The sequence below is a fragment of the Opisthocomus hoazin genome, chromosome Z, assembly GCF_030867145.1.
Source record: "Opisthocomus hoazin isolate bOpiHoa1 chromosome Z, bOpiHoa1.hap1, whole genome shotgun sequence".
Classification (NCBI taxonomy): Eukaryota; Metazoa; Chordata; class Aves; order Opisthocomiformes; family Opisthocomidae; genus Opisthocomus; species Opisthocomus hoazin.
In genome coordinates, this window is record NC_134454.1 from 86,606,117 (window position 1) to 86,623,479 (window position 17,363).

The 17,363-nt window shown below is 47.4% G+C and overlaps 2 protein-coding genes across 2 annotated transcripts in view; one reads left to right on the plus strand and one right to left on the minus strand.

Moving 5' to 3' along the window:
- ARK2C (arkadia (RNF111) C-terminal like ring finger ubiquitin ligase 2C) overlaps nucleotides 1-4,972 on the plus strand; it is a 51,711-nt gene extending 46,739 nt beyond the window's left edge. The window contains exon 8 of the mRNA XM_075411718.1: nucleotides 211-4,972. Within this exon, the coding sequence (XP_075267833.1) occupies nucleotides 211-328 (118 nt within the window). The 3' untranslated portion in view covers nucleotides 329-4,972. The remainder of the gene's footprint in view (nucleotides 1-210) is intronic.
- Nucleotides 4,973-10,505: 5,533 nt separating this feature from the next.
- The window catches only part of LOXHD1 (lipoxygenase homology PLAT domains 1), a 75,838-nt gene continuing 68,980 nt past the window's right edge, over nucleotides 10,506-17,363 (minus strand). Inside the window, exons 22-25 of the mRNA XM_075411096.1 lie at nucleotides 16,429-16,599; nucleotides 15,176-15,314; nucleotides 13,568-13,729; nucleotides 10,506-10,986 (exon numbers count right to left, since the gene is read on the minus strand). Coding sequence (XP_075267211.1) covers nucleotides 10,506-10,986; nucleotides 13,568-13,729; nucleotides 15,176-15,314; nucleotides 16,429-16,599 — 953 coding nt within the window. The remainder of the gene's footprint in view (nucleotides 10,987-13,567; nucleotides 13,730-15,175; nucleotides 15,315-16,428; nucleotides 16,600-17,363) is intronic.

Below are 17,363 nucleotides of genomic sequence, written 5' to 3' on the forward strand. Positions count from 1 at the left end.
AGAAGACTTTTAGCCGAGAAGGAGACCATCTCTGACCTACTACCCCATGTGAGTTGGCGTGGCTGGGGAAGGCTGTAGGACCTAGGCAGCACTCGTGTCACTACATCGGTGCTTCCCCACATTTGAAACAGCACCAGGTGCTGCTTTCTGGCTCTCCTCGGTCTCCTGGACCTCCTCCATCCTAACAGGGTGGTACTTCTCTCTCTGCAGGCGGTTGCCCTGTATGCATCTCTTCCACCAAGTGTGCGTGGACCAGTGGCTGGCCACCAGCAAGAAGTGCCCGATCTGCAGGGTGGACATTGAAACACAGCTCGGCTCGGACAGCTGAAAGGACTGGCTGGACACACCATTTTCCTTACCAGGTCGTATGGCCATAAACCCTTGCAGCAAAATTTTTGCCTTCTGAGCCATTTGATTGAGAGGAAAAGTCTGCAGGCACGTTAGTGAGGAGGAGATGGCGGTACAATATCTAGCGGTAGGAGATATTGCACATACGCAGGATACGGGCCCGGTGAAAGGGAGCTGGCATTCCCAGAGCTCAGAGACCCCGTGCTGCAGAAGATTTAGTGTTGAACATGAAGGAACTAGTTGTGGTAGTCTGGCCTGTCAATCCTGCATTTCATGAGGATTGTATATATACCTCTCGAATACGTAGAAACATGTTAGGGGTCCTTTAGCTATTTCTATGGATGGCAGCTGGAGCATGTTAGCTTAAGAAATGTTGTGTTTGATGCCCTGCTCATCTTGTGGTGGACATGTTGCTGTTACCTAATTTGCACCAAATATTTTTTCATAGATTCCTTATTTTGGTGCCTGATTAATACATTGCAGATGGGGGATATAAAAGTCAATCTTCTCCACCCTTGTGGGGGGAAGAGGCGAAAAAGCAAAATCCTGTTTACAGTCAGAAAGGTTGCGCTCTTTGCCTCAGCCACGCGTGCTTCCTCTCCTTGCATTTACAGTGTGTTGCAAATTTAGAGAAGCTTAAAAAAAAAAAAGAAAATTGGGAATGGAATGAATGAAATAATAGGGAGAAGCTTCGTTCCTGCTTATCTGCTGGTGCTGGACACGTCCTGTGGTGGCTCAATATTGGAGTAGATGCTGTTTTTTCGCTTTCCGTAGCTTAACTAAGTAGATTGGCGCTTCAAAATCCAAGGAAGGGCTGTCTGCATGATTGCCGTTGTCCGTGACGCTTTCTCCTGTGATCCGTGAGGCTGGCTGGCTTCAGCAGCTACTGCCAGCATTGGTCCAAAACGATGGTTACCGCAGTTGGTGCCTATAGCTGTGCTTTGGGGTGTAACAACGCCAGGGAGGTGCTGAGGGATGCACGCTGCTGACTCCTCTCCCGTGCGAAAGCACCCCTGGTAACAGGTGGGGAGAAACCTCAGTGCTCACAAGGCACCGCTGAGGACGCGAGCGTATCCGTACGGGAGGGGAAGGCAGGTTGGAAGGGGGGTTTCACAGAATCACAGAATCACAGAATAGTAGGGGTTGGAAGGGACCTCTGTGGGTCATCTAGTCCAACCCCCCTGCCGAAGCAGGGTCACCTACAGCAAGCTGCACAGGACCTTGTCCAGGCGGGTCTTGAATATCTCCAGAGAAGGAGAAGGTTTGCTGCTTTCTGGAGGGGCTGGGTTGTATCCTTGCCTCAAACCACGTGCGCTTGCACCCACGTCCGTTTGCGTACGTCTTTCAGGCTGTATCCTTATGGAGAATGGAAGAGGTGTTCGAATGAAAGCTAACCACGTTAATGCTCAGAACAGAATTAGGAGGTAGTCCCTGAAGGATTGAGCTGTTGTGATCCAAGTTCCCCCTGAAATAAAGACCTCAGCACACCAACCATAGGGACTGGGCTGAAAACCCTCCAGAGAGCTGGCATTCACAAGCAAAATCCTTTTTTCTTTTTTTTTAAACACTTTTTTTTTTTTATTTGCATACTAGGGGAGCAAAAGAAAGATGCCAAGGGACAAGGGGAATTCTTCAGGAACATTATATATTGAAAATGCTGATGTAGTGGGGATGATTTCTGGCTCCCCTGAACATCTGTTTCACCGGAGCCAAGCAATGCTCTCCAAGTAGAAGCAATCATAAATTACCATCCAAGAGCTCACAGGATTCCCGTGAGCTGTAATTGGAAAGCACCAACGTCACAGGCACCTCATAGACTTTTTTTTTTCCCAACTGGAGAGGGAGGGAAAGAGGGGAGCCCTTCAGGGTGCAAGGATGCAGGAGCCCCTCTCTTGCCGTGCCCATGAAGGTAGGAGGGAGTGGAGGGGGACACTTGGTGGCATATAAGAAAGATTAGAAGGAACAAATTTTTTACACTGAGGGTGGTGAAACCCTGGCTCAGGTTGCCCAGTGAGGTAGTCGATGCCCCATCCCTGGAAACATCCCAGGCCAGGTAGGACGGGGCTCTGAGCAACCGGATCTGGTTGAAGATGCTCGTGGCAGGGGATTTGGACTAGATGGCTTCAAAGGTCCCTTCCAACCCAACCGTTCCGTGATTCTGTGATATCTTTGCCACCCAGCGCAGGCGATGGCTTTTTAGGGGATGCAGCAGTCCTAGCCCTGACTGGAGGGCTGTGGACTCCTTGCATCAAGGAGTGGTCCATCACTACCTAAGGGGCTTGCTCCAGCAGTAGCAGATTGAAGCAGCACTAAAAATAATACTAATATTACTAATAATATGGACAAGCAAAGCAAGGCTTTGTTGGTAAAATACACTGTAAGCCGGTCTGGTCTGTCCAGGCGTGAGCTGGGGACAATGCAGGGGGAGGAATGGGTCGATTGCGACACTGGCTGGGCGGAGGGGGGAGGAAGGAGAAGCGCTTCCGAACCGTGCATTTTCTTAAAGCCTATGCGAAAGTATTACTATTTACCTAATGAACAAGCACAGTTTTTAAAAAAACAAAAACATAAACAAAAAAACCTTGGTGAAGAAAAGCACCAAACTCCCGTGGTCTCGTGTGAGTGATTGATGCCGAGGTGCGTGCGAATTTACAGCGTCTGGAGTTGCATTGGTGTGTCAGGTTCCTTTGCGTTTAAATAATTTGTACGAGTAGCTTGCGATTATAGGGTGAGTCTAAAAACAAAATGAAACAACAAAAAATCTCTAGGAGCAAAACGTTGATAGTTTACAGGGTTTTGTGAGTTTAAATGCCTTATATTTAACAATCATAATTTATGACTAACTTGTAGATATTGTGGGTTCTTATTTAATTATTTTTATAGTTGTTTCTTTTTGCATTTTTAATTATAATTTATTTATTTAGAAATTAATACTAATTTTTTTTATTACTCCTATTACCTCATTTTTGCATTGTTTCTGGGAATGGAATGCTTTGCATGCATCGGTACTTTAAAAAAAAATTAAACATGGGATGTGGGGGTAATGCTTATCTTGTCAAAAAAAAAAAGAGAAAAAAATCAGGGTGTGTGATTACAAACTGTATTACTGTGGTGCTGTTACCTTGGATACATTCCATAAAAATGCAAACCTTTGATTCTGTATGCTGTGACATAGTGGAAAACTGCAATATAGTGACTGTGTTTAGCACATGTATATGAATATTATTTGCACTCATAATCAAACTCTGGTGATCCTTTCACTGGCGTCCTTGCACATTGAAGGCGATTCACGGCGCTCTGCAAAACCAAAATGTTTTGGTCGACTCTTGCTACTGCCCTGTCCCCGATGCTGCCGGTGATGCTGCTGCTTTTGCTGTCTGTGTTACCCTGCAATAACACTCAGCGGACCCCGCTACAAGGCTGTGCTTGGGGCAATGCATGCATTTAGTGCAAGAGTCTGCAAATTGCTTTGAAAGCCAAGGAAGGAAGCCCAGGCACGGTGGCTCTGTCCAATATTTGGCACCTATTGGTGCTCGGGCTGACTCTCTTCACCCTCTGTGCCTGCACCCAGCTGGGTGCTGCGGGGAGCACGAAGGAGGCAGTTGATCGAGCCTGAGCTTGGAGGCAAGAAAACTGTGGGATTCATTGTAATTTTTAAGGGTTGACCCTTGGTCCAGCTGAGAGGGGCTGGGATGGAAGTGGGAGAGATTCGGCATCCCTTTGTAGCTCCGGCCATGCTATAACACAGCCGTGAAACATGCACGGAGCAGAAGCCCTCAACGCTGATCTTCTGCTGCTGGTTTCACCCCCCCATTTAAGGAGGAAACCTTGACTTGCAGCTTTTTAAATCACTCTAGAGCTGTGACCTGCACCAGAGCCCTCCTGTCCCCAAGGAGGGGGTCAACCCCAAGCTGACATCCTGCTCCTTCAGCATCCCCGTCCCCAGCCACAGCCGTGCCGCCCTCGCAATGCACTGCCCTTCCCAAAAGGCTCCTGAATATCAAGTGCTCAAGCCTCACAAGAGGGTTAGACAACCTGCGATAATGTTTTAAGCTTTAAGCCATAACCGCTTTTGGTCAGCGCAGATGCTCAGCCACGTATGGACAGAAGTAGGGTTCGATGGATGTGCTCAGCTGGTAGCTGTCCCCCCCAAAAGTCTTTGGATGCAATTGTCTTTTGGGTTAGAAAGGCACAAAATGACCGTACCTTAATTCTTTCCTCTGTCCCTTCAGGGTGCTGCTCTGCTTTGTTGACTTTGCCTTACCCTGGGTTTAAAACCTGTCTGTGTTTCTTTCCTTGCTGCTCTGTAACGCTCCTCCCCTGTAGCCTGGAGCAGCGGTTCTGAGTCGTGCAGGGACAGGGGGTCGGTTGCTCCCCCCTGCAAAGACACTGTAAAAGGGAAGAGTGAAACAAGGAGCGAGCGGACAAAAATCCTCTCCTTTAATGACCTGGGCTGGTGAAAGGATCACCCACATTTTTGTACTCCTACTGCTGTTCTGTTGTGCTGTGCAACATTTTGCTACATAGACTATTTTATAGAAGAAAGCTAGAAAAATATTTATTATTAATATTAAAGCAATAGCGCATTGAAGAAATGAAAAGACATTAGAAATTGTGTAAATGCTTAGATTCACTTTTGGTGGACTTTTTGTACTTTATTTATAACTAATAAAACAAACTGCATTGCTAACTACAAACCTGTGCCGCGCAGAAATCACCCGGCAGGGCGATTGCTTGGTCGTTATTTATGGCTCATTTCTTGTTTCTTTGGGTCAGAGTCAATTCTTCCTCCGCTGCTTCTGCCTTTGGACTTTGATGTGCGAAAGAGACACTGCTGGGGTGTAAAATACTCTGCCCAGTTTGTTTGCAGAGGCTGCTGGTCCTTGAGGCCCATGGTAGAGGTGAGCTGAGGCACTCCACACTGGCCACACCACCGTGTGTGATGTCCTGCCCCACCAGTTTTGTGATTAGGTACCAAAATCACTCTCTAGAACCAGGCTGGAAATTGCCTGTTGAAGGCAGATTTCTCCTCTAAACAAATCCCACGGTGCCTGTAGGGTATCTATAGCAAGTCCTGAAGAGATATCGACAGGTCCTCCATCCTTCCAGTGGAGAAGCATCCTTGCCTGTCTGTGGGACTCCTGTTTAATAACTAAGGAAAGAGAAACTTACTGGGGAAAAAAAAAATCCTCCAAATTAATACTGATATATTTGAGGGTATTTTAAATTCTTTTGTTACCTGTTGGAGAGTCCAGCGGGCCACACACTCAACTTTGTGTCCTGCACAGCTCATTTCACAGGTTCTATTGCACTTTTATTTTTTCCCACAGTGACTGGTGCCAGTCTGTCCTCCTATCCACTCCTGATTTGGCTGTTCCTCCTCATGCATTTCATGTGGAAAGGCTGAGTCCAGTCCCCGGCTTTGACTATGTGATTAGACTAAATAAGCCTCGGAGGCAGGTGGCTGCTGATTGTAGAGGTCTGGTTCCCACAGCTGAGGGGAGCTGCCAGCAGCTCCAACATCCAGCACAGGTTGCGTAAAGGATGCACTAGATTCAGGCAATATAAAGCTCCCACTACAGGAAGATTTTACAAATTCGGAAAACAGAAAAGAAGTTACAAATGACCCTATGGGCCAGCTGGGTATAATCTCAGTTGCTTGCTGAGATCTTGCTGATGTCCTTCGAAGGGGTAACGGCACCGAGGGAGCTGCTTGAGATGGCAATCGGTTTTGCTTCAAAGCTGCTGCAGCAAACACAGCGCTGCGATCTGATAACAGCCCTGCCGAGCGCGGAGAGCAGTAACCCATGGCTGTGCTGGGGAGGGAGAGGGGCTGCACCCGCGAAGGTGTAACAGCACGGGCCAAGACGCTATGTCTTTATTCACTGCGAGCATCTGCTCTCGCAACAGCTGCCTGGGGTTGGGAAGCTTTGCCCTCATTTGTGCTTTGTAGTATCTAAAGTCTCAGCTGGCTCACAGGCTGCAGCTCAGAACTGTACAACCCCACCAGTAAATTATTCTTGTTTTCTTTTTTTTTTGTAAGGTTTATTTCCTATGCCAAAATGGGCATAACAATGGGGCCAGGGAGATTATATGATGGATGCTTCACAGCCCTCAGTTATTCTGCCTTCATACGTGTAAGGTGGGTGTAGGTATATGATGCTATCAAAAATGTTTCACAAGCTTGTAGAGAGTTTCAAATAATTCTCTGTATCCTGCAGCAAGAGACAACCAGTCCCTCTCAGCATCCAACACTGCAAAGGACTTCTTGACTATACTTGTTCTAACTGGAAGCACCCAAGTGCTTTCATAAATGCTGAACCTCACTGGGCTCCTAAAACGATGGGGACCACAGAGACAATGGGGTAGCCTGGTTTTGAAGACTCCTGGTGGGTGTCACCATCCTTGTCCTTTGCTCTTGCTCATTACCTACATTAATGGCTTTGGCTGAAGGCATGCGTGCCAAAACCACACCGATTAAGAAGCAAAGAGAGAAAAAAAAAAAAAGAGAGAGAGGGGCAGGGGATGCAAGAGCTGTCTATATGCCCAACAGCTCCAGAGAGCTCTGCCCCAGCAGGCAGATTGCCTTAGCCCTGCAAAAGGCACAGACCAAGGACAATTTTGGCTTCTCTCCTCCTCAGTTCTCCACTTGGCCAAAAACATGTTGGTTTTAGCAGCTTAATGCAAATCCAGCCCTTGGAAAAACTCCACTCTTGCCTTATTACTTTTGTGGTGTTAGTTGTTGTAGCAACAGAAGGACTCCCCAGAGCTAGGGTGGAGCTGAGTTTTGGACAAACAAGGGGTGTTTTTGAAGTCTTTAGAAGCAAAAAGCAGAGTTTTTCATGTTTTGCCAAGGTTGCCTTCCCGGGAGGCAGAGAGATTACTGACCCTGTATCAGCAAACCCCCACTTGGCCCTTTTTAGGGCAGCTTTGCCTGGAGGTCAGCACAGCTCTTGGGCCGAACGTGCCCATCCAGGGTTGGCAGGTGGTTTTGATGGCAACCCAGGTATCTGAAAACACCTCTCTCACCTATGCAGTGATTTGGTGACCCTGAAGGTGTTCACCCCTGCTTCAACAGGACCTCAGTCCATGGCTGTAGCTACTTGCTACATGTGATCACTCCCAGATGTGAGCACATCTCATACGCAGGCTAAGGATTTCTCTTTCCTCCTTGCCCCATGCAGTGATGGGTGTGTGGATCAGGAGCTGCCTCCCTCCTCCTAAGGGCTGGAAGCACGGAGCAGTACAGGTCCCGTGTGAGTCACAGTGAGTTTTCTCAGGGGCTGGCAGGGGTTAAGCTGCTGCGATGCTGTGAAAAGAGCATCTCTGGCATTTCTGCACCAAGTTGGTCCTGACTGGAGCCGACTGGAAACACTGCGGCTGCAGCATTTTAATGGGAAAAACTCGTATTTCACTGCAGCGCACATCTGTCTAAAAATGGGACAGATCTATTGACAGGGAGGGTTTTTCATAGCCTTGGTAGACTTGGTTGGAGTGAAATCAGAGACTTCAAAAGCCTGACCCTTTTTTTGTTTCAAAACACCCACTGGGGAACCACCTCTTTGCAACAACACTGCACAAGCGCAGAAAAACAAACTCTCCAGACTCTGCTCGTGGGACCCCATGGCCGTCCAGGGAGCCCGAGACCCATCCCAGCAGGGTTCAGGAGATGCAATAAGCCTGCTGACACCGGCACCCACCTTCAGTCCTCCTGGGGTCTGTTCTGCTCCTCCTGTGAGCTCCCAGACCCCAACTTAGTCCTTGCTCAGAGCTTGGTAGCAGCAGTCTGCAGTGAGGAGGTACAATACAGCCAGTAAATGCTGCTATTATTATTCCCATCAGTGAGCAGCTGATCAGCAGGGCAGACCTGATGGAGAGCAGCTCTGTGGAGAGGGACCTGGGTGTCCTGGTGGACGACAGGTTGACCATGAGCCAGCACTGTGCCCTGGCTGCCAAAAAGGTCAAAGGCATCCTGGGATGCATTAGGAGGAGTGTGGCCAGCAGGTCAAGGGAGGTTCTCCTCCCCCTCTACTCTGCCCTAGTGAGGTCCCATCTGGAGTACTGTGTCCAGTTCTGGGCTCCCCAGTTCAAGAAAGATGAGGAGCTACTGGAGAGAGTCCAGCACAGGGCTACTAGGATGAGGAGGGGACTGGAGCATCTCTCCTAGGAGGAGAGGCTGAGGGAGCTGGGCTTGTTCAGCCTGAAGAAGAGAAGGCTGAGAGGGGACCTTAGAAATCCTGATAAATATCTGCAGGGTGGGTGTCAGGAGGACGGGGCCAGACTCTTTCCGGTGGTGCCCAGCAACAGGACAAGGGGCAACGGGCACAAACTGAAGCAGAGGAAGTTCCAGCTGAACATGAGGAAGAACTTCTTCCCTCTGAGGGTGACGGAGCCCTGGCCCAGGCTGCCCAGAGGGACTGTGGAGTCTCCTTCTCTGGAGATATTCCAGACCTGCCTGAACTAGGTCCTGTGCAGCCTGCTGTAGGAGACCCTGCTTCGGCAGGGGGTTGGACTGGGTGACCCACAGAGGTCCCTTCCAACCCCTACCATTCTGTGATTCTGTGATTCTGTGATCATTGATGAGGCTGATTTCTGGGCTCATTAATTACCATGCTTTGCTCCAAAACCACAAGTTACCATACAGGTTTCTAAAATGAATTAGTCTGAACTATTATTTGTGAGCTGGTACAGATAGCCCCCTGATAAGCTTAAGTCTCTTCGGTGATGTCTGCTGCAGAAAATAAAGATGCTGCGCTTCCCCAGTGCGGCTTCGGTGAGGCGGAACAGCGTTCACACATCCAGGAGCTAGCAACGGCACCCACATTATGCCCTTAACTCCTGCCTCAGCATCACTATCCTTTGCCAGGACCTCCTTTGCCTATGACCAGGCAGGGATTTGGCAGTGGGACAGTCCTGCCTTGTGGCCAGGCACATCCAGGTCATGTCGCAGTCGAGGCACCACCCCCAAGCCAAGTACTGATGGAGTGGGTGAGTTCAGTGGCTTTAACCCACTCTTGATCCCCTTTTGCACAAAGTTCTTGTTTAAACCCAGCTTCTGGGAGTGGGAAAGACCTCTACTAGGACACGGGTAGGCCAGGAGGAAGAACTGCTCATGGGAGCTCAAACATCCACCTTTCTCCTCTGAAGGATGAGTCCTATTGCTTTGCTCCCTGGGGAGACGGGGCTCCAGAAATAATGATGTTTAAACAGCTTCTCTTGTTGGTATCTGTGGAGAGATGAGTGGCCAGCAAGAGCTCATCTACAGGAGTGCTGGCGCTTATTGTGGCCAGGAAATCCCTCCTCCACCAAAACAAAAATCAAAACAGCAATCCTTATTAAAAGAAAAAAATTAAAATGAACAGCAGCTGCTCTGAAATGGAGTTGGTATTCAGACCATATAGGGTAAGATTATCCTGAGACAGCTTTGAATACTGTGAGCACAGCTTCCTTGCAGCAGAATTGATTAACTGGTAGGTCTTTTGCTCTGGCTGCTGTAGCTGTAGATCCCAGCTCTGGGCAGACTCCGATGAATCCAGGCTAAGAGCTGAGTCTGGCATGGGGGGAAAAGCCCATGGGTGGAAAACACCATCCAGATCCCACCCCTTGAGACCTGGCTGGGTGGAGAACTTGTCCTTCCCAACCTCCCTGCAGAAAGCGCTGCTGTGCCCGCTGCTTTCAACGCGGTGCCTTCTGGAGGTGTTCATGTGTGTGCGTATGGACATGTCATGTTCACAGGTGCCAGAACTTGGATCTCCAGGCTCAACTTCCTTAAATATATTGGCTCAATTCCTTTATTCTTTTTACTCATCTAAAAGGGGATCCCATCAGGGGTGGAGGCCAGTGGGCTTTCCCAGCCCTGGCAAGGAAAGGTGCTGAAAGTAGAAGACAGCATCCGAGCTGTTAAAGGATAGTTTTAAAATCAGATGATTGTGGCTTTTCATCATAAATAAGTGAGAAATGTATTTATATAATTCACAGTTTTATATGTTCTTTAAAAAAAGTAGTATTACTTTTACAAAATGTTAACCTAGGATTCACATCTTGCTACTAAAAACCTCTCAATATAAAAGGCAGCATTTTAAAAAGTAAACTGCAATACAAAACAGTATAATGAGAAAAATGCATGTGCAGAAGGGACCGAAACCCTCCTGCCATCCTCAGTACCTAGGAAAAAGCTCCCTCCATATTAACCCATCGCCCCGGTTTTCATCCAGCCACTTCCCGCAGGGAAATATGGTGGTCACGCCGGTCGCTGAGTTGGTGATCTCCACCCGCTCCACCAGCCAGCCCGGTGCCAGGCCGCTGTTGTCATGCTCAATCCGGACTTTTTTTAGCTCTCCCATGTCCAGTGTTTCCAGGTAAAACCTGTTGGTTTTGCCCCGCTCGAAGAGGTTCCTGAACTTCTGCTTCAGCGCTCTCTTTCCCGAGTCTCCATTCAAGCCGAAGATGGTGATGAACACATTGGCGTCGGTCCCCGCGCCCTTTTCAAAGCCTGTGACCACAATGGTCTCGTATTTGACTGGCACCAAGCTCCGGGCTTTGCTGGCAAAGCTCTCAGTGACCTTGGCACACTCAAAGACTTTGTAGTCCCGTCTCTTGTAACGCAGAGGGATTTTCACGTTGCACCTGAAAAAATATCTGCCGAAGGAAAATTAACAGCATGTTAATGGTACAGATGGGCACTTTACTGGGCCACTGAATTGCCTGGAATTGATGCTGTTTCCATACTTTTCCGTATTTGTGCTAGCGCTAGAGTTGTCTCTAGAAAGACAGTCAGAGCAGAACATCGCAACTGCAACTGGAGAACCCGACATCTCCCCAGATGGCCGCAGACACCCCGCACGTGCGAGGGCTGGTGTGGGGCACTTGCCACCTCTTTCACCTGTGCAGTGGCACCTCCGGTACAGACCCACCGAGGCAGGACCACCAGCCCCGCAGCTAACACAGCCCAGCGCTGCAGAGTTTAACTGGTCTGAGAGCCAGGTCTCATCCACGCAGCTGCTCTTCGAGGGAGCTCAGCAATTATCCTCACTGATGGCGTGGTTAAGGTCGGGCGAGGAACTAGGGAATAGGGACTGGGAAAGATGGGAGGAGGAGGTTTAAATCCCCTCCCCCTTTCCTCATCTAGACCACCCAGCCCATCCTTAGCAGGCAGAAAAAAAAAAAGCATCAAGCGCAGAAGTGATAGGTGCCAGATGCTGAAAGCCCTTGGCTCCGCCGTGCTGCCTCCGGTGATGTGCAGGCAGCGTACAGCACATCCATAAATTACAGTGTGCCTGGCGCCCGGCCAGGGGCTTGGAGCACTCAGCTTTTAATGATGTATTTCATTTCCAATGATGCAGATCATTTCCAAAATGAGGTTTTTCCCCCCCTTCCTCCCCCCTCGCCAAACTGCAGAAGGTCTGCCTGGAGGGAGCGTAGCCGAGTCGCAGTGCGTGTGCGTAAAATAAACACCTGGAGAAAGGGTCGCTGCAATTTCAGCAGTACAGTGCTTCCTAAGCACTTCCAACATTTTTGACATTTTCTGCAGCCAAAGTAAAGATGTCGTTTCTCTGGAAAGAAGCTTTGTAAATGAGAAATTCTGGTGGGAGCAAAATTTTAGGCTTAGGGACAGAAAAACTGCATGAGAATGGAGTGGAGGGGTTGTCTGCTGCTGCAGTTTTATTTCCTGGGCTAAATAATATCTCATGGACTGGAGTTATAAAGGAGCATGTCAGTCTTCATGAGGGGCAAGAAGAAAAAACGATGACCCTTCTAGCCCTGGGATTTGTGAGAAAAACCTTCTAAATACAGCCCTTTCACATATTAAGGTCTACTACTAAAAGGCAAAAATCCCAGTATAATTCAAAACTATTGCTGCGCCAAACTCATAACTGTTTTAATTTGGTCTTTGGCTTGACTGGGTGAGATTTTTTTTGACGTTTGGGATTGGGAATACCTGAAGTGAGAGCTTGATCTCACAGTGCAATCTGCTCCAGCTGATCGTTTGCAGAGCAAACTCCGCTGCAAAGTGCTGCATCTGCAGAGCTGGAGCCCTCCTTCTGTGCAACAACAAGGCTGCAGGCTTTACTGGTATCTCCTGGCCACCCTCTTTAATTTCATACAACTTTAAAAAACTCTGAGGCTTTATGAGAAGACCTTTGGCTCCTTCAAAACATACTGTTTCAGCAGTTTCAGAAAGCTCCCAATGAGTTTAGTGCACAGATTTGATTGCACAGCTGGACTTTAAGGGTTCCAGGTTTTTCCCCATCAGGAGAAAAGAGCATGTTTTAGTGTGTAATTGACCGAGATTTCATTCAGCAAATATTATTGTGGCTCTTCTGCTGGCTGACTAATTTGCTAGGAGAGACTCTTCGCTTCTGAAAAAAAAAAAACACTTCAAGGATTTGTTCTTAAACACTCAATTGTCTCAGCTGGAACAGCTCCTTAGAGTTAAATTCTTTAGCCGCAATGGAAATGTCATAGAGTAGAAAATAAATCCACAAAGAACACGGTAGGTGTCTTCTCTGAAGAGGAGTTTATTCTGCAAAGGGACAATCTCCTCTGGTTCCTGCATAGTCCCTGTGGTATCTGCTCCCTGAGCCGCGAATATTGCCCCTTCCGACAATGGGGCTCAGACCACAGCATGTAGGACCTGACGTGCTCAGGGCTCTTCAGACATGTTCATTTTTTGGCCATGGCAGATTTCAGTCATATTCAAATCAGAGTAGCTGAGCTGCATGACTGTAACCTTTCCAGTAGGCCTTTTGGACCATCCCAGAAGGATTTCTTATCCAAAGTCATCTGAATCAGAGGCTCAGGTTTTGTCTCACTCTCAATTTTTTCCTAGGAGCTGTTTTTACAAGACCCACCTGAAGGCCAGTCTGTGCAGACCATCCCACAAACCCCTTAAATTTCAGTCAGTGTCAGTATTTTCCACCAGCTGAGATGTTAGTTTGTCATAGCTGCAAGATTCACCGAAACCAACTTGTTTATAAACTTCTCTGCACACGCAAAGGCCCTGTCTAGCAACTCAGAAACTGCACATGTGATCAGGCAGGAACATGCTGTGTACCTGACACACCAAACACCTTGTCCATAGCTTTCAGAAAGGGATTAAGATTTGGTAAGAATTTCCACTATTGCTTAAGTCTGAAATGCTTCAGCAGGACACATGTGAAGCTGCTCAGCATCCCCATGCCCTCCTGGTGCAGTTCCTTGAAGACGAGAAGGCACTTACTTGTTGCAAAGCTCCATCTCTGTTATGACAATCTCTTGGACATGCCAGAAGACATCAGCTTTTGCAGATGACTTCTTCCCATCTTTTGGGCAGTGACCAACACAGATGGCTGCGATATCACCAACATTCTTTGAAGAAAACTGAAATGTGTCTGTTGCCCCCCTACAGGAAACGAAGCAGTTTCAGTTAGTGTCTTGAAGGATGGCAGTGACTTGTCTCATATGGACTTTAAGTAATTTGCACATGGCTACAGAAGATAGAAGATAAGCCTTCATTTAAAGTCATTTGATTTAACCTACAATCATTCAACACAAAGTATAATTTCCATATATAAATTTAGTATTTTCTCTGATTAGGGGTGACGCTTTAAATTGTTGCCACTAGGACTTTCCAAGCTAAACTTGAGCTGTTCCAAATACAAAATCAATTTGCCTCATTAGAGATAAAGCTAAAGAATGACTAATTTCCCCTCCGGCACTTCTTCATTCATTCTCGACAGATACTGTATCTGTTACACATCTACCCACCATCGCTTTTTAAAATTTGCTGCTTCAGCCACCCTTCCCAAAGACTGGCTTGAAAACAGTTTAAAGAAACAATAGGTCTCTGTCAAAACCTTGGCTGGCTTTCTGTCATGTCCCCTGCGTGTTTGTTAGCTTTATCTCCTTGGACTGGTCCTTATTCCAACCTGTCTCCAAGGATGGGCTGTGACTAACGCTTTGGAGAGTGGTGTCTTTAACTCCACTGTAGACACCATCAGCTGAAGGTCAGGAGGTAGCTTCTCCTGATCTGTCATGTTTCACAGGAAATCTCAGCCATTCACACTAGAGTCCACATCAGCTGTAAATTCACTTTCCTTTACAGAGCCATGAGAAAAACATTTCCTCCCTGCAAAGGAACCAAACTTCAGCAATGTCCCTGGCTTTGAAGCAGTTCCCATCTCCTAAGGGTGTGCAGTGTCCTTAAACAAAGTGGAAAACCTGTCTGACATCTGGAGCACTTTGGTCCCACATGGGAGAAGGAATATGTCCCATGTTACACAGCTGCACCACCGGCTCATCTGAGCACGAGGCTGACACTCAGCTTTCCTCACGCGACAGTGTTCTTTCAGCCTTACCCAACAGATTTGTCTGGAAAGCCAGATCTGAGCAGCTCCGACAACATTTAGCCGCCAACTATTTTTACTTTCTCTCTGCTTCCCACTGCCAGTGAGATGCTGCGAAAGGAACTAAAAACACCTCCAGCTTCCTTCTGCTCCTCCCAGCTCAAAAATACACAGTCTCCCTGGGGGCTCACCAGAAGCCCGTTTGTATGTACTAGTACACAAGGACACACACACACACACACACTCACATGCACCATCTACATTTCCTTTTACCAAATGCCTTTTTTCTTACAATTTTTAACCCTGCTCTGTGTCTGCCTGTCAGAACCAATTTTACATCTTCCTTCTACTCCAGGTGAGAAGCCATTAGGCTATTTGGATGGGGGACGAGAAACTGCATGGCACAAACACAACTCAGTAGACCATCCTGGAGAAGAGGTGGCATTTGTGGAAGACACACCACCGGTGGGGAGTTCTTCTAGCCCGCCATCCTGTCCCACTACCTTTCAAATCTCCTTTTCTTGGAGGAGTTTTCCATAAGGAACTCTTTCGAGCGGCCCAGCTTTCCTTCTAAGATGATCCAGATGTTTTCCTTGGTTTCTGCATCCTCTCTGTCGCTTGTTACTGTGACAATCTCATAGGCTTTAAAGCATAATTAACACACACGTTAAACAGAAAAGGAAGAGCAGATGGCCAGAAAGATCTCTTCATTTGGCTGTCACTTTGCTTAAAAATTCTCTTCCTAATATTTATTACAGCACACAAGAAAGCATTTGCAAAATAACGATGGAACCACACTGAAATCTGTGGGAATTTTGACTTCTGCGTGCTTTGGATTTTATACAGGGATAGAGCACATGAAAAAGATGAGTACTGCTCAGTCAGCAAGAGTAGATGAAACTGCTCTTGAACAAGCTGTGTCCAGCTCCCTGCTGTGCTAAGCACTTCCATTTTATCACAGCCCAAATCCTACATTTTTTGTGACATTGTTCCTAACAGGGACAGTGAAGGTCTCCATGTACCCAACAGGATGTACTCAGATGCCTTGGTGGCACTTAAATACCCAAAATGGCAATCAGAAGGCCGTCTTTTTTTGCAGGGGCAGAGTGAAATCACACTGAAATAATGTGATTATTGACTCTCCAGGACTGTCCTGAAGCAGAGCACTGTGGTGCAGTAGTTCCTGAGAAGTGCTCTGCGTATCATCAGTGCAGTTAAATAACTCCTGCTCGCTCACTCACTCACCACATTAGCCACCAGTGTAATTACCTTGGACTCAGTGGAATTACCCAGAGCAGATGCAGGGCTATGGAGTGTTAAGCTCAGCCATCACGTTCAGCTGGAATACTTGAGCTAGCAGTCCAGAACATGTTAAGGAGGAAACTGGAGCAATGTTACTTACAGAGCTTTAAGGATTGAACTGATTTTCCAACTCAAAGATCAAGCCCATTATTTCTAATGAGACCATAACCATGTGTCCTTACGCTTACTGCTGGATTGAACCGCTGTGGATGGGCCCCTCTTAAGTTTCAACCCAGAATTAGATCATTTTCTTTCTCATGAATCCTGATTTGTTTCTTTCTTCTCACAGCATTGCACTTTTGAACTAAACAGTACCTTAAGTTATTCAACCCTTAAAGCCTGAAAATACAAATGCCTACTGCATGGGAACCCTCAGTGGAGCATCTTGCAGGACATGTGGTCCTATGGCCTCTGAGGTCCCTCAGCAAATGCCACAAGTCAACTCCAAGCTTACCAGTCCGTTCCTTTAGTTCCAGGATGTCATTGTTGGCACACGCCAGTTCCCTTATGAGTTGCCCATCATCTTCACCTTTAGCCAGCCAGCGATCACACTGGAAGCGAAATGTCTTGTCCATGGCAGAGTCCTGCACATCAATATATTCCAAGTGCCAACCTGGTGCAATTCCTAGTAAAACAACAAAATAAATAAGATTTTGATATTTCACGTAGTTTGGGTAAGGAGGTGAGACTCCTCTCCTCAGGAGAACCCAGCTGATACTAGAAATTATATTTGCTTCAAATAATATCACCAGTGAACATGACATTGTTCTGATGCCAAAGGCAATGACAACCTGTGCAAGACCATAACCTGATCCCCCTTCCAGAGTTAGGCCAAGCTTTTGGGGAGTCATTAGCTTTTGATCAGCTATAGGATGTTAGAGCATGGTCCTAGACAAGTCAAGTTTCAAGCTCTCTTGGCAAGAGACCATCTCTGCCCAGCACTTTGCACAAGATGGGGCTTCTGTGATACCAGCAGCAGCAGCAGTGAGGAGGGAGAGCTGGGGCCAGTGTGTCCAGTCAAAACACCAACACAGGAACTGTCCCAGGAAGAAGAACTACTGTGGCTTAGGGACAACAAACCCATACAAAGTCCCAGGGAAACCAGAGCTATGCAAAACTCTTTGCCAGAGCCAGAAGCCTGAAATCTCCTGGAAATCGTAGAGTTTGGGGGGCAAAAGTTAATGGAGCAGATTCTATCACAGAAACCGCCGCTGATTTTTCCTTCTGTTATAACAGAAATATGAAGCCTGAAAGCCAAAAGAGAGATATGATTTCCCATTCCACCTAACCCCCACCCTTCCACCACACACGTCCGTAGTTATTAAAAAAGACATAGCAGGGAGTGCATGGTTTGTGGTGGTCCCTTCATGTTTTGTGAGTGCTAGCTGG